At 43.2% G+C, this 17108-nt stretch overlaps 1 protein-coding gene across 2 annotated transcripts in view; it reads right to left on the bottom strand.

The window, feature by feature from the left end:
- DNAH2 (dynein axonemal heavy chain 2) overlaps nucleotides 1-17108 on the bottom strand; it is a 101874-nt gene that overhangs the window by 80316 nt on the left and 4450 nt on the right. For both annotated transcript variants that reach the window (XM_081578522.1, XM_081578523.1), the window contains exons 3-8: nucleotides 14860-14921; nucleotides 10434-10604; nucleotides 3648-3876; nucleotides 2987-3097; nucleotides 2574-2812; nucleotides 332-523 (exon numbers count right to left, since the gene is read on the bottom strand). In XM_081578522.1, the coding sequence (XP_081434648.1) occupies nucleotides 332-523; nucleotides 2574-2812; nucleotides 2987-3097; nucleotides 3648-3876; nucleotides 10434-10604; nucleotides 14860-14921 (1004 nt within the window). The remainder of the gene's footprint in view (nucleotides 1-331; nucleotides 524-2573; nucleotides 2813-2986; nucleotides 3098-3647; nucleotides 3877-10433; nucleotides 10605-14859; nucleotides 14922-17108) is intronic.

Consider the following 17108-nt stretch of genomic DNA (forward strand, 5'->3'; position numbering starts at 1 on the left):
TCTTCCCCTCCTGTACAACTCAGCCTGGGAGTCAGTCCTTCCTGGCCCCCTCCCTGTGCTCCATCAACACCTCTTCACAAAGTTCCCCTCTTCCCACCCAGGCTTCATCTATCTGGAAGCAAAGTGTCCAGTCAAGGTCCCCACTCTGAGCCTCACTAAAGCGGATGATGCAGGCAAAGGGCCTGTGGTCTCTGTCCGACCCAAAGGGCATTGCTCACTACCTTTTCACCATAGATCTGCCCAATGAATTCCACCTCCTCCAGAAATCTGCGTGCTACCAACAATGACCACCCCCTCACCACCCTCTGTCCCACCCTCTGCAGACACACACCTTCCGGAAGAGGGAGGTCAGTCTCTCCCGAGTATTGTAGTGGGGAGAGTTGACCCAGATGATACGGATGAGGCTGATCAGTCTCGGGAGTTTACTAGAGATGTCCTTTGGCCGCATGAACGCCAGTTCCTGGTAAGGCTCCTTCAGGATCGACAAGAAAGTCAGGTTTGACTGTGCTTGACGAGAGCCATCCTGGCAGTAAAGAGAAATCAAGAGAAGACTTAGCCCCCGGAAAGCACTGGTTCAAAGCGAGGGCTTCTGGTCCTCGAATTCCAACCAACCTGCCTTTCCCAGGAAGTGTTCCCAGTTAACGCTACCTAGACCCCATCACCCCAGGTCTCTGCAACCCTTTGGGACCAGAGTGTGTGCGTGTCTACTTTTCCTCACTGACTAGTTTCTAACTCAGGTTTTGTGTCTATTCCTCTAGTTTTTCCCCTTGAACTCAGAACTCTGTACCAAGGAGATGCTCAGGAGCTGTTGATCAACTGACCGGACATCACTTGCATTCATCCCACCTTGTGGCTCCCACCATAGCCGCCCGTTTCACTACCTTGTTCTCACAAGAATTTTAGACTTCTCTGTCTAACTGTGGCTCAATTCCCCTTAACGTGTGTGGGTGCATGCATGCTGCTGCTGCTGCTGCTGCTGCTAAGTCGCTTCAGTCGTGTCCGACTCTGTGCGACCCCATAGACGGCAGCCCACCAGGCTCCACCGTCCCTGGGATTCTCCAGGCAAGAATACTGGAGTGGGTTGCCGTTTCCTTCTCCAGTGCATGAAAGGGAAAAGTGAAAGTGAAGTCGCTCAGTCGTCCGACTCTTAGCGACCCCATGGACTGTAGCCCACCAGGCTCCTCCGTCCATGGGAATTTTCCAGGCAAGAGTACTGGAGTGGGGTGCCATTGCCTTCTCCGGGGTGCATGCATAATTGTGTCCAATTCCATGCAACTCCACAGACTGTAACCCACCAGGCTCCTCTATCCATGGAATTTTTCAGGCAAGAATACTAGAGTGGGTTGCCATTTCCTACCCCAGGGGATGGTCCCAACCCAGGGATCAAACCCGTATCTCTGGCATCTCCTGCATTGGCTGGTTAATTCTTTACCACTAGCGCCACCTGGGAAGCCCCAACTCCCCTCAGTTCAGTTCAGTTCAGTTGCTCAGTCATGTCCGACTCTTTGCAACCCCATGGACTGCAGCACACCAGGCTTCCATAAATACCAGTTTCAAATCCTGCTAGGAAGAGATGGCTTCTCTCTCTGTATTCTACAGATATCTCTGATCTCTGTGTGTCGAAACACTAATATAATCAGCTTGTCATATTATATAAAATTTAATTTTTAAAAATATTTTATTTTTGACTACGCTGGATCTTTGTTGCTGCATGGGCTTTTCTCTAGATTAGGCAAGCAGGGCCTACTCTCTAGTTGTGGCACACTGGTTCTCATTGCAGTGACTTCTCTTGTTGCGGAGGACAGGCTCTAGGGTGCGGAGGCTTCAGTAGTTGTGGCTCCCAGGCTCTAGAGCACAGGCTCAACAGTTGTGATACATGAACGTAGTTGCTTGCTCCATGGCATGTGGGATCTTACTGGATCAGGGATTGAACCCACGTCTCCTGTACTGGCAAATGGATTTTCTATCACTGAGCCACCAAGTGAAGTGGAAGTCACTCAGTCATGTCCAACTCTTTGCGACCCCATGGACTATACAGTCCCTGGAATTCTCCAGGCCAGAATACTGGAGGGGGTAGCCTTTCCCTTCTACAAGGGATCTGCCCAACCCAGGGATCGAAGCCAGTTCTCCTGCATTGCAGGCGGATTCTTTACCAGCTGAGCCACAAGGGAAGCCCCTGAGCCACCAAGGAAGCCCTCAAATATAAATTTTTAAAGTGTCTCTTTTGCAGCTCTCTTCGCTGAACTGAATGGGTTCGCCTCTGACCCCTGGCCACCCAGTCATCTCTTTTGTGTAAGCCTTCCTTCTCAGCTGGATTGTAGCGGTTGGGCTCCTAGAGGGCACTCAATGTAGTACATTTGGTAAGTAACTAGAGGTCTCCCTAGTTAAACTATAAGTTCCTGAGGCCTTGTGTTCTACTACTTTGATACTCTCCCACAAGTCCAAGTCCAAGCACTGGGTGCGTCTATCTCTGCGTTTGATGAATATGTTGACTCTCTCTTCTTAGTGCCTTACATTGTCCCCACCACTGGGCACTTTCTGCCAAGTCTGCATCCTTTGATCCACTCACAAACCTGGATCTGCTGGGCCAGCTTCATGAAGGGCGCCAGATAGGATGACTTGGCGAGACGCAGGATGGACTCGATGTGCTTCACTCCCGGCTTCACCAGCTGTTTGCTGATGCCAGACAGGTCCATGCATCGGTTGCGCCAAAACTCAATCTCCTCCAAAGGACCTAAGTTCTCTCCTGTCTCCACCGACTCCTGGGCACTGAGCACCTCCTTTATCTGCCGTGTCCAGTGGATCATGGAGGCTGCCGGGGAAAGGACAAAACCTCTTGCATTTCTTTGCAGCGCTCCCCACTTTCATCCTTCCCTCCACCCCCAACAGAGCCCTCCTAACCCACCTCCTGTCCCAGCCTCTGGGCTGCCCCTCCCCACTCCTCCCCTTCAGAAGCCCCGACACAGGAGCAACGCCAGCCACTCACTCTCTAGTCGCTGCACCAGCTCTTTGTCTTTAACCACCACCTCAGGCTTCATGTTCATGGCCTCTGTGGGGATGTAGAGGACGGTGTGCCCTTCTAGCTTGTACCGAGTGTCTGAGGAAACAAAAGAACCAGGAGAGTTCACAGAGGGTGATGAGTTTATGCCACCCTAGTTCCTATCACGACTGATGATCCGGGGCCCAGGAGCTATGTGCATCTCAGGAGAGCAGGCAGGAGAAACTAGGACTCATGCTTTTTTGACATCAGGAAAATGACAGAAGGCAAGAGGGAAAACCTTGTTGAGATGTCATAAGAGACTGTCATAAAATGAGGTCCGAGAGCAATACAATGCCCTCAACACTCTCTTCCAGGACACATGCACTCCCCTGCTGCCCCCACACCACCTCCAGCTTCCCTAACCCCACATGTACTCTCGGAAATTTCCACCTCTGAGCAAGTCTGGCCAACTGTTGGACCGCAGAAAACTGTATCTGGATTAGAAGGCACACTATGGACCCTGTTTCACTCATTCAGCACATGCGTTCCAAGCACCTACTCTGTGCCAAGCAACGCAGGTACTCAGGATCAATCTCCCACCTGCCTCACTCACTCTACTATTGGTGGGGACTGGGGAGAAAGCAGGCACCCTGGCCATTCCACTCACCTGTCAGGCAGGCCAAGAACCTGTGCAGGTGAGAAGCAAAGTGATTTCGAATGCTCTCCGGCCAGGTTGTGTTTTTAAAGATCTGAGGGGCAAAGACGCCGCTGAGCAGCCGAAGCAGGGCTGGGATGTAGGCACCCCGCACTGTCCCAAACTGCACCGTCTTCTCAAAGTTCTCTGGAGTGATGGGGACCGGGGCTTGGCGAATGAAGTAGACAATCTGGTTCTGGGTCTGCATTGAAGACAGTAGAGCAGAGTTCAGGGTCCAGGCCCAGCCATGCTGCCCAAGGGAATCTGAGGCTCCAGTCATGAAACCCTGGTCACATCCCCTTAGCATATCCTGATCCTTCTCCAAATATCAGAAACACGAGATGTTTCCTATTCTTGTCAGGGACACAACAGTTTCTGTATCCAGAGGGTTGGAGAGGAAATGCAGAGAGCACTCCTTGAGGGTAAAGACTGTGTATTCTCTCCAGAACCTAGCAGTGACTGGGACATACTAGATGCTCCACAAATGACAGATGAATGGATAAATGGAATGAAAAGGATACAGGAAAAGCAGAAAGGAGATGAACCAAAAGTAAGAGACAATTGTCTAAGGTTTTTCATTTCACTTGCATAACTTTTCCCCCAATTTTTTTCTAAGGTTATAAGAAAGATTATGAAAAATATTAAGAGGTTAGTTTTCTCCGGGATTCCCTGGTGGTCCAGTGGTTAGAACTTAGCCCTGCCGTTGCTGTTGGCCCAGGTTCAACCCCAGGTCGGGCAACTAAGATCCTGCAAGCCAAGCAGCTGAAAAATAAAGGTTAGTTTTCTCATTACCTTTCAATTTTAACTTCAACTGACTCACTGCTTTGAAAGGTAGGAACATGGGCATGCATCCTCATACTTTCTCTCATTTTCTTACCACTTCCCAACTTTTGTTATACTATTATTTTGACATGCCCTTCATCTAGATCCACTAATTGTTAACATTTTCCCACATGTGTGCATGATTGCACTCTCTCTTCTCTCTCCATCTCTCTCTCTCATCCTCTATCTCTCTGCTGAGCCATTTTAGAGCTAGTAGCAGACGTTATAAAACTACACCCTTACATACTTCAGCATATGGCTCCTAAAAGCGAGGATATTCGCCAACACTCCCCAAACTGTAATTATCACACTCAGAAAATTGAACTTCATTTAATACTTTACATAATACACAGTTCATATTCAAATTTTCCCAGTGGTCCAAATAATGTCATTTACAGCTGGTTTCTTCCCACCCAGGATCCAATTCAGATCACACAAGGTTTCTTTCTTTCATGACAGTGATATTTCCAATACTTTGGGCCAGTTGATTTTCAAAACATCCCTTAATTTTGATTTATCAGATTGTTTCCTCATTATTAGATGCAAGTTAAATATTCTTGGCAGGAATACCACATAGGTGATGTTTCCAAAGAATTAATTTCCCTGAATGTAAGCAGCTTAACCAAGACATGTGTTGACATTAAACATTGTGTAACAAATTTTTGTGGAATAAAGCATGTCCTTTCAGTTCCCCCATTCAGTTCCTTCAGCAGTTCAGGGAAATTCTCTGTATTCTATTTTAAAATTTATATTTTGTTTTGTTAGCTGGCTTTGTTTCATTAGATTACCTGTGTCTGTCTTTCACATCTATCAACTTCTCTCTAATTGTATTGTCATTGGTTTTTTTCTTTTCCCTACACTGTAATTATCTCAAGCCTCTCTTCTATGTCCATTCATATTTTCAGCAAGAGTTATTCAGTCCCTTGCTGTTTCTAACCTACTAGTTTTAACATGTAAACATGCTGCTTTATTTAAAAAATCTGCAATCACTTTCTTATTTCATTCTCACATTTTATTGTTTCATTGCTCAGCTTTTTTAAAAATTAAATTCTTATTAAGTCGTATTAAAACATGATGCTGGTGTGAAAAAGTGCCTTCTGTTCAGTTACATTTTCCTCATGTGCATGCTTTGTTCTGCTCTCTTTCTCCCTTGATGTAGTATGCTTGCAGTTGCCCTGCAATTTCTTTTCACTTGCCTCATGCTTTCTCCGCTCTCTGAATTCATTCCTTCTGCTTTCAAGTACTGTGGGTGACTTCCTGATGTCCCACTGTGAAAGCCCAGTTTGATTTCCCGCTTGAAGTTAAAGTGAAATGATTGGGTATTTTATGTTCCATTCACTTTTCTCCAGACTGAGATAATAGCATGAGGGGATGGGCAGGTAGTTAAGGCCAATTTAAAACAAGTGTAAAATCTTTCTTAAAACGCCTAGGCTCTTTCTCTTTTCAGATTTTGTTAAATACTCTGAGGTTCACTCCGTGTCGCTGGTGGTGGGGGTGAGGAGGGGTGTCCACCGTTCCTGCAGGGAGAACGGTCTCCTTCAATCAGTGCACAGACCTTTCACTGGTGCCCCCTTTCAAAGTTTATTAGATCAGATTTTGCTTCTTTCCTAGTTTGTTTACTCCTGGGTGCTTGGTTTTTTTTTTGTTTGTTTGTTTGTTTTTCTGGCTTTACTTTTTGCTATTGTTCCAAGTATTCAAAAGTAATAATTTCTTACGGAAGTTTTTCAACTGTCCATCTTGACCTAGGAGAATACAATTAAATCCGTGATCTATTTAGAATTTATTTATTTTGGGCTGTGCTGGGTCTTCACTTCTTCGAAGGTTTTTCTCCACTTGTGGCGAGCAGGGGCTGCCCTCTAGTTGTGGTGCGCTGGCTTCTCATTGCGGTGATTTATTTTATTGTGGAGCACTGGCTGTACAGCACAGGCTCAGTAGTTGTGGCACCTTGGCTTAGTTGCTCCCTGGCATGTGGGATCTTCCCGGACCAGGGATCAAACCGTGTCTCCTGCATTGGCAGGCAGATTCTTTACCACTGAGCCACTGGGGAAGCCCTAGAATATATTTTGGCATGCTAAAAAGACTTTTTTCAGCTTTGCCAAACCATAATTGACAAATTAAAATTGTGTTTAAGGTGTACACCTTGCTGTTTTGTGGCTTCCTGGTGGCTCAGCTGGTAAAGAATCTGCCTGCAATGTGGGAGACCTGGGTTCGATCCCTGGGTTGGGAAGATACTCTGGAGGAGGGCATGGGCAACCCACTCCAGTATTCTTGCCTGAAGAATCCCCATAGACAGAGGAGCCTGGTGGGCTACAGTCCATGGGGTTGCAAAGAGTCAGACATGACTGAGCCACTTTCACTTTCCTTGCTGTTTTGATATAAATGTGCACTGTGAAATGATCACTACAATCAAGCTAATTAACATACGGTTACCATTCTCCTTTCTTTTTGTAGCGAAAACACTTAAGATCGACCCTTTAGCAAATTATACAGTAATATTAACTACAGTTACCACACTGTATATTAGATCTCCAGAACTTATTAATCTTGCATAAATGAAATTCTGTACCATTCCCCCCCACCAAGTCTTACTGAAATATAATTAACCTGTAACATTGTATTAGTTTAAGGTATACAATGTAATGCTTTGATATGTATATCTATTGCAAAATTGATTACCACAATAAGTCCAGCTAACATTTATCAGCTTGCTGCTGCTGCTGCTAAGTCGCTTCAGTCATGTCCGACTCTGTGCGACCCCATAGACGGCAGCCCACCAGGCTCCCCCGTCCCTGGGATTCTCCAGGCAAGAACACTGGAGTGGGTTGCCATTTCCTTCTCCAATGCATGAAAGTGAAAAGTGAAAGTGAAGTCGCTCAGTCGTGTCCGACTCTTAGCGACCCCATAGACTGTAGCCTACCAGGCTCCACCGTCCACGGGATTTTCCAAGCAAGAGTACTGGAATGGGGTGCCATTGATAGTTACAATTTTTTTCTTATCAGAACTTTTAAAATCTACTCCCTTAGCAACTTTCAAATATATAATCCACTACTGTTAATTAGAATCACCCTGCTGTACTGTACATCACATCCCCAGAACTTATAACTGGAAGTTTGTACCTTCTGGCCAACTTCACCCATTTTCCGCACTCCCTCACCCCCAACTCTGGCAACCACCAATCAGTCCTCTTTTTCCCTCCTCTGGTTTTCAATCTGTCCTGTTCTCTGTTCCTATGAGTTTCCTTTTTCCAGATTTCACATATAAGTGAGATCATACAGTATTTGTCTTTCTCTGTATTATTGCACTAAGCATAATACCTTCCAAGGCCACCTATGTTGTTGCAAATGGCAAGATATTTTTTCTTTCTCATTGCTGAATAGTATTCCATTGTGTGTGTATGTATGGTATGTGTGTGTGTGTGTGTGTGTGTGTATACGCACCACATTTTCTTTATTCACTCATCCAATGATGGACACTTAAGCTGATTCCATATCTTAGCTATTGTAAATAGTACTATAATGAACATGGGGGTGCCGATATTTCTTCGAGAGTGATATCATTTCTTCTGGATACATACCCAAAAGTGGAATTGCTAGATCATATGGTAGTTCTATTTTTTTTTTGAGGAACCTCCATACTGTTTTCCACAATGACTGCACCAATTTACATTCCTAGTGCACAAGGGTTCCCTTTTCTCCACACCTTCATCGATATTTGTTATCTCGTCTTTTTGACGACAGCCATTCTAACAGGCATGTGGTGATACGTCATTGTGGTTTTGATTTGAATTTCTCTGATTAGTGATACTGAGCACCTTTTCAGATACCTGTTGGCCATTTGTGTATCTTCTTTAGAAAAATGTCTTTTCAATTCTTCCGCACATTTTAAAATCAGATTGTTTGTTTCTCACTATTGAATTGTATGAGTTCTTTGTGTATATTTTGGACATATATTCATATCTTATCAGATATAGGATTTGCAAATATTTCCTCCTATTCATAGGCTGCCTTTTCATTTTGTTGATGATTTTCTTTTGCTGTGCAAGAAGCTTTTTAGTTAGATATAGTCCCACTTGTTTATTTTTGCTTTTGTTGCCTTTGTTGTAGTGACAGAAAATTTGTACCCTTTGATCAGCAGCTCCTATTTCCCTCTTGCCCCAGCTAACTACATTGTTTAATGGAAAACCTTTGTTTTCCATGTTTCCCAATGCTATTCATGGAATAATCCATCTTTCCCCACAGATTTTAAATGCTACTTTTGTAGAAAGTGCTTGCCTATATGTTTGATTTCTTTCTGCTTCTTTGCTGTTATTTATATAATACATATTCCTGCCCCCAGTCTATTTTAATTACTCTTATTTATTTATTTTTGGCTGCACTAGGTCTTCATTGCTACACCCAGGGTATCTCTAGTTGAGGTGAGTGGAGGCTACTCTCCATTTGCTCAGTGTTCGGGTTTCTCATTGCAGTGGCTTCTCTCATTGCAGATCATGGGCTCTAGGATGCTCAGACTTCAGTAGTTGTGGCACATGGGCTCAGCAGTTACAGCTCATGGGCTCAGTATTTGTGGTTCCCGGGCTCTAGAACACACAGGCTCAGTAGTTGTGGCACACGGGATTAGTTGCCCCAGGTATGTAGAATCTTCCCAGACCAAGGATTAAATCCATGTCCCCTGCATTGGCAGGCAGATTCTTAACCACTGGACCACCAGGCCAGTCCTAATTACTGTAATTTAATAAAAGATTTTTATTCACAGGTCTCCTCCATCACTTTCCTTCATCATCATCATTATTATTATTATTTTTGCTATTTTATTTTTCAGGATATACTTTAAAAAATCCTTTACACTAGCAATCTAGGGACTGTGGTACTTTGATTGGAGTTGTAATAAAGTGGTACATTTATTTGGATGGAATGATCTTCATAATATTAAGATTCCCACTCAGAAACAGGATAGGGCTCATCACTTATTTAAATCTTCTTTTGTGGCCTGCAACAAAGTTGTTTTCTTTCCTATACATCCTAAATTTTTGGCATATTTTTGTTACTTTTCTGAATGAAATTTTTTTGTGTGATGCTTTATAGCCAATTATTGCCAATATACAGGAAAAAGAGACAGCTTGTTTTGGGCTTTGCTTAATATGGAAGCTTTACAAATTGTGTCATTGTGCAGGACCATGCTACTCTTCATTATCATTTCAATTTTTGTATGTGGACCAATAAAAGCCAAGCAATAGCCTTTTTCTTTTCCAAAATTTTATTTCCCCAAATTTCAAACATAAACACTAAAAGAATTTTACAATAATAACCTGTACACCCACCACCCATATTCTACCACTAACTTTACTATACATCTGTCTTTTAACTGTTCCTATCCGTGGTTTACCTTTCACTAATGTATCCTCCCCACTGTTGAAACAGTTACCTATCTAACCCATGAAAGCCTTTAATAGTTCTCCCTGGAATAAAGCCAAATTCTTTAGCATAACATTCAAGCCCCTTCAGAGGCAGACACCAACCCACCGTTTTAGTATCATTTCCCCCAACTCCTCGTTTCTTTGCACATAAAGTGTTCTTTACCTGGATGCTCTTACTCAGCCTCGATGAAATCCTACTTACCCTTCATCCCCAACTCAAATATCTCCTCCACCACCAGGCCTACATTAGTTGCTCCCATAAGACTCTTATAAAGCTTCGCCCAGGCATCATAATATATTGTAAATATTTTTTATATGTCTGTCTTCCCCACTAGACCATGAGATCATCAAAACCAAAACCCTGACTCATTTCTCTCTGTATTCTGCTGCCAAGCAGGGTGTCCGACATACTGTGAGGCTCAACAGACCTTGGGCATGGGAGATTAGATACAGACAACTGGGGTCTGCGGAGCCCTCAGCCCCCTGGGGAGAATACCTTGGGGTCTGGATGGTGGAGTACGCACCTGCACAGGCATTCCCAGGTCTAGCTTCAGCCCCATACAAGGGTCGATGAAGATGGTGAGGATGGGCTCCGAAGGGTCCTGGGCAAAGTGTTCCAGAACAGCGCTGTGCTCCTCTGTCCATTTGGCGTCCGCCAGTCCTGTCAGTACCGCTCGGGACAGGAAGAGGGGCTTCTGCAGAATGAGAACAGAGGCCCAGAGCAGGCACAGCTGTCAGCGTAGGTCACTTCTCCCTTCCATTGCCATGTGTGGGAGTCATGGGGAGTGAGAGGAGGCAGGTAGGTTTGGAAGAGAAAGCTAAGGACCAACTGACTGATAGGTTTCAAGCTTTTGAAGAAACAAGACAATAAGATCCTCTTCCCTCTATGAGTAAAAATTGAATGGATCATAGAGGAAGACTAAGGGACAGCATCTTTCTGAGATATTTCATTTAGGCCTGTGGTTGTAAAAATGTCTTATCAAGCAACCTTCAACCTCACAGTAAAACTAAATTAAAGGGAACACGTGGGATATTAGCCTCAGTCAAACAATTAGGGGCAAGAAGATGACAAGCTGGAAAAAGAATAAAGGTAGAAGAGCAATTTTTCCACGATGTGGCCTCCACGGAATACTGGGATAAGTTTGCCATGCTGGGCAAAAGTTAACTGGCCCAGCAGTGAGGAAAAAAATAAAAAGGGAGGGGAAAAGACAAAACTGGAAAACAACATAGGACAAACCAATTGGATGGAAAATAAGTCATAACTGGTGGCTAGAAAAAACACAGCATTATTTAGAACAGTACTAAACAAATTAAGAAAACTAGAGGATATGAAGACCTAGCTCAGTGAACTGGAGAAGTCACCCTGTCCTCCCAGCACTCCTAGAAGATGAGAAGAAATCCCTTTTGCTTACAGTTTCCAGGTCAAGAAAATTTAACCAGTGATCCAAAATCTTTCATATATAAAGACATGCATAAAAAAACTTTCCTGGTGGTCCAATGACTCAGACTGTGTGATCTCAATGCAGGGGGCCAAGGTTTCAATCCCTAGTCAGGGAACTAGATCCACATGGTGCAACTAAAGATCCCAAGTGCCACAACTAAGGCCTGGCCTGGCCAAATAAATAAATAAATACAATTTTTTAAAAATTTACAATAGCTAGGACATGGAAGCAACCTAGATGCCCATCGGCAGACGAATGGATAAGAAAGCTGTGGTACATATACACAATGGAATATTCAGTTCAGTTCAGTCGCTCAGTCGTGTCCGACTCTTTGCGACCCCATGAATCGCAGCACGTCAGGCCTCCCTGTCCATCACCAACTCCCAGAGTTTACCCAAACCCATGTCCATCGAGTCAGTGATGCCATCCAACCATCTCATCCTCTGTTGTCCCCTTTTCCTCCTGCCCCCAATCCTTCCCAGCATTAGGGTCTTTTCCAATGAGTCAACTCTTTGCATGAGGGGGCCAAAGTATTGGAGTTTCAGCTTCAACATCAGTCCTTCCAATGAACACCCAGGACTGATCTCCTTTAGGATGGACTGGTTGGATCTCCTTGCAGTCCAAGGGACTCTCAAGAGTCTTCTCCAACACCACAGTTCAAAAGCATCAATTCTGCGGCACTCAGCTTTCTTCACTGTCCAACTCTCACATCCATACATGACCACTTGAAAAACCATAGCCTTGACTAGACGAACCTTTGTTGGCAAAGTAATGTCTCTGCTTTTAAATATGCTATCTAGGTTGGTCATAACCTTCCTTATTATTCAGCTATTAAAAAGAATGTATTTGAATCAGTTCTAATGAGGTGGATGAAACTGGAGCCTATTATACAGAGTGAAGTAAGTCAGAAAGAAAAACACCAATACAGTATATTAATGCATATATATGGAATTTAGAAAGATGGTAACGATGACCTTTATGCAAGACAGCAAAAGAGACATAGATATAAAGAACAGACTTTTGGATTCTGGGGAAGAAGGCAAGGGTGGGATGATTTGAGAGACTAGCAATGAAACACGTATATTACCATAAGTGAAATAGATCGTCAGTCCAAGTTTGATGCATGAAACAGGGCACTCAAAGCTGGTGCACTGGGATGACCCTGAGGGATGGGATGGGGAGGGAGGTGGGAGGGGGGTTCAGGATCGGGGGACACATGTACACCCATGGCTGATTCATGTTAATGTATGGCAAAAATCATCACAATATTGTAAAGTAATTACCCTCCAATTGAAATTAATTAATTAGTTTTTAAAAAAGACATGCATGAAGACCCAGTGAAAAGAGCACTAAGGATATGAACAAACACATCATGCTATTAAAAATAGAGAGAGAGAGAGAAAATGAAAATGTGGAAAAATATTCAATTTCACTTGAAATTAAAGACAAATAAACACAGCAAATGTATATCATGTATTGCTTATAATTAAAAAAAAAAAACAACCTGCTAAACTGCTAACACCCAGTCTTGGAAAGGGTTTGTTGCTAGTATGAGGGCAAAAAATGCAGTTTGTTTGAAAAATAGTTTGGCGTTATATATTAAAGGTGTTACAAATGTTCTTTACTCTTTGATTCAGGAATTCCATATCCAGGAATCTAATATTAGGAAATATTAAGTATTTCAAAATGTGTTAGTTTTATTTATAAAATCCATCACAGTATTATGAAAGCAAAAAAATATCATAAATGGAAAAATGTCCAAGAGTAAGAATTTAACTATGGTACATATACCTTATCAAGCACTGTATGAACATTTAAAATGGTGCTTACAGGGAATTCCCTGGCAATCCAATGGTTAGGGGGCTTCCCAGGTGGCATTAGTGGTAAAGAACCCATCTGCCAATGTGGGCTGGATCCTTGGGTGGGGAAGATCCTCTGGAGGAGGACATGGTAACCCACTCCAGTACTCTTGCCTGGAGAATCCCATGGACAAAGGAGCCTGGCGGGTTACAGTCCATAGGGTCACAAAGAGTCGGACAGGACTGAAGTGACATAGCACACATGCCACTGGTTAGGACTCAGCGTTTTCACTTCCCCAGGACCAGGTTCAATCTCTGGTTGAGAACTAAGATCCCACAAACCTTGAGGCACAGCGCGAAAAAAGAGGCGTCTTGTGATTTATGTATTTGTGATAAAAAATAACAGCAACCCAATTTTTTTTTAAGGTCCTTTTCTAAGGAGCTTAGTTCCTCTTACGTTGGGAGCACAGAGTCTTCACCACTGTAATTCCAGGGAACCCCCTGTAATTTTTTTTAAAAATGTAATAACATGAAGAATGATAAAATGTTTTGTGAAAAAGCCTAATTTAAAAAGTATAACGTGTGAGTATACTAATGCATATATATGGAATTTGAAAGATGGTAACAATAACCCTATATGCGAGACAGAATAAGAGACACAGATGCATAGAACAGTCTTACGGACTCTGAGGGAGAAGGTGAGGGTGGGACGTTCTGGGAGAATAGCATTGAAACATGTATATTATCATATGTGAAACAGAACACCATTCCATGTTCGATGCATGAGACAAATGCTCAGGGCCAGGGCAATGGGATGACCCAGAGGGATGGGATGGGGAGGGAGGTGGGTGGGGGGTCCAGGAAGGGGAACACATGTAAACCCATGGCTGATTCATGTCAATGTATGGCAAAAACTATTACAATATTGTAAAGTAATTAGCCCCCAACTAAAATAAATAAATTTATTAAAAAAAAAAAAGTATAATGTGTGGTATAGTTAAGATTGTTAGAAAACAAAAGAACTCTCAAATCGACAGAAAGAAAGGACATATACTCAATTATTAAAATTGAATGTGTTTAGTCATAACTTTCATTTTCCCTTTCATTGTTTTACTTTTCTATCCCTTCCAGTTTTTTTCTTTAATGAGTAGTTGTTACCTTGCTCTCCCTTTCTAGAAAGTTCAAGGTCACTATTCTTCTAACCCAGGTTAGAAGGTGTCCCCAGGCTCTGATGAAGCTTGAAAATAAAAGGTGTAGGGGTCATGGAGTGTCAATTTCTGAAAGTATTTCAAGTGGCTTCTGTAAACTTTTCAGCCAAAGGAGAGCAGTGAAGGACTGGAAGAAAGAAGATGTCTTAGAAATTAGGACAGTGTCCACCCAGCTTGTTCAACTTGTCCAGATGTTCACCCATTAGACAGATAAACCTTGTCACATTCTGACCCAAGATGGAGAGACGAGGAAGGGCCTGCTAAGAGTCCTGTTCCCTCCTGAAAGCTCTCTTCTTCTGGAGGAGTAGGGGGCTCGGATAACTCTGCCCTTTACTCAGTGTACTGGATTTGTAGTGAGCAGGCTACCAGTTTCTGCTGGTAGAAAGAAAAGGTATCAAGTGACAGACTGAAGAGAATTCCTCAAACACTATTCTGCAGCTGATCCTTTGATTCACCAATTGCTGGTGAGGAATACTTGTTTCAACAACAACCCAAACTTACCACATCCACCTCATGCTCCTCTAATTCTTCTTTCTGTATTTCAGGTTCCTCCAATATTGGCTCTGGGAAGAAAATTCAAAAATGAAAGCATTCCTTTAAAAGTTAAATATCGAGTCACCATATGATCCAGTAATTCTAGGTATATACCCAACAGAACTGGAAGCAGGGACTCAAACAGATATTTGTATCCCCATGTTCACAGCACTGCTATTCACAACAGCCAAAAAGCAGAAACAACCCGTGTCCACCAACGATGAGTGGATAAACAAATTGCAGTGCAATATTAATCAGCCATGAAAAAGAATGAAGGTCTGCTACAATACGACAACGTTGATGAAAATGTAACATTAAGTGAAAGAAGCCAGTCACAAAAGACAGTATATTGCATGATTCCACTTATATAAAATGTCTGCAACAGGCAAATTCAAAGACACAGAAAGTAACAGATTAGTGGTTACCAGGATCTGAGAGGAAAGGAGAATGAGGAGTGACTGCTAAGAGGCTAAGCTCTCATGCAACATAGAAGTAAAGATACAGTGGCTATCAGGTGCCAATTTCTCAAGGTACCTGAAGTGGCTTTTGGTGAAGGGGTTAAAATGCTCTAAAATTAGGGACTTCCTGGTGGTCCAGTGGTTAAGACTCCCAATGAAGGGGGCCCCGGTTGGATCCCTGGTTGGGGAAGTAGATCCCACATGCTATAACTAAGAGTTCACACGCCGTAACTAAAGATCTTGAATGCTGAAACTAAGACTCGATGCAGACAAATAAATAAATAATTTTTTTAATGCTCTAAAATTAGATAGTGGAGATGGTTGCATAGGCTGGTGAATACAGCAAAAATCACTGAATTATACACTTTAAAAGTATAAATTTTTAAAAAATATTTATTTATACATTTATTTAGTCTGCATTAGGTCTTAGTTGTGGCGCTTGCCTGGCAGCTTATGGGATCTTAGCTCCCCGACCAGGGATCAAACCCATGTCCCCTGCATTGGAAGGTGGTCTCTTAACTACTGGACCACCAGGGAAGTCCCAAAAGCATGAACTTTACAGTAAGTGGATTATATCTTAATTTTTTTTTTAAAGCCGGCAGGGGTGCAGAGGGATGCAAGGGAACAAAGGCAGTCAGTATTAAGGTTATTCTAGCCACTCAGCTTCTGCCCTGCCATTCCTCCCCTAGCCTCTTCCCACATGGAGAAGTTGAGACCTTCAGAAATTGGCCCCTCTCCAAGCACACCCACCCCCACCCCGGATGCCAAGAAAGTCAAGGGGGTGTTTCTCTCCCTCATGATCTGTTGTTCGCACAGAAGACTGGGGCACAACAGGTGGGTTTCCCATCTCCTGTGGGCTGAAAGGAAGAAGTAACAGATGAGATGGAACCAAAAGACCTTGGGGAACAGGACACTTAGACCTCCAGAAAGAAAACCTAAGAGGGGAGTAAGGCACAGAGGCTGAAGAAGGAAATCATAAGAAAGATGGAACAGCTGACTCTTGGAGCTCAGGAGTGAGGGGGATGTGTGACTGAGACAGCCAAGGGCGTCCAAGGTTGCAGACAGGAACAAGGCAGAGAGAGTGAGACTTAGACCATCTCAAGAGTAAACAGGTTTTGTCTTCTATAGTACAATTTATATAAAGTCTAAACCATGCAGTACGATACTAATACGTGATGGTCATGGATACATGCAGTAAAATTTTAAAAAACAAGCTTGAGAATGACAAACACCAACTCAGGATAGCAGTGACCTTTGGAGAAGGAGAGAAGGGCTTAGGGGGCAGGGGACAGAGGGATTCATTTGTTGCTATCGTGATTAATTTGCACATTGGGTAATGGGTACATGGGTGTTCATTATCTTGTTCTCTATGCTTTTTCTTATTTGCCTAAAATACAGGTCTACAATCTCTTGTCCAAAACTCTTAGGATCACATATATCTCAGCATTTAGACTTGTAATATAGTATGGTATGTGAGACTCCCACCCACCTCCCAGGGGCTCTAGAGCAGCACTCCACTTTTCATGTTAGTATTCCCGCAGTAAAACATAGGAAAATTTATACTAAGTGGCTTAAATAGACTATAAATACCTCAAGTCAGTTTAGGTTATATTTTACCACCAAATAAGTTTGGATGCCAAACTCTGGGGGGGGGCGGGAAACTTTTAGTTCTCAGGGCTTTTTAAAATTACAGATATGAGATTATGAACCTGTTCTTCTCCTTCTTTCCTTAGTGGAAATGGCTATCAATTAGAACTT

Source organism: Giraffa tippelskirchi, chromosome 3 (assembly GCF_054371585.1).
Source record: "Giraffa tippelskirchi isolate mGirTip1 chromosome 3, T2T-mGirTip1v1.2.pri, whole genome shotgun sequence".
In the NCBI taxonomy this organism is placed as follows: domain Eukaryota; kingdom Metazoa; phylum Chordata; class Mammalia; order Artiodactyla; family Giraffidae; genus Giraffa; species Giraffa tippelskirchi.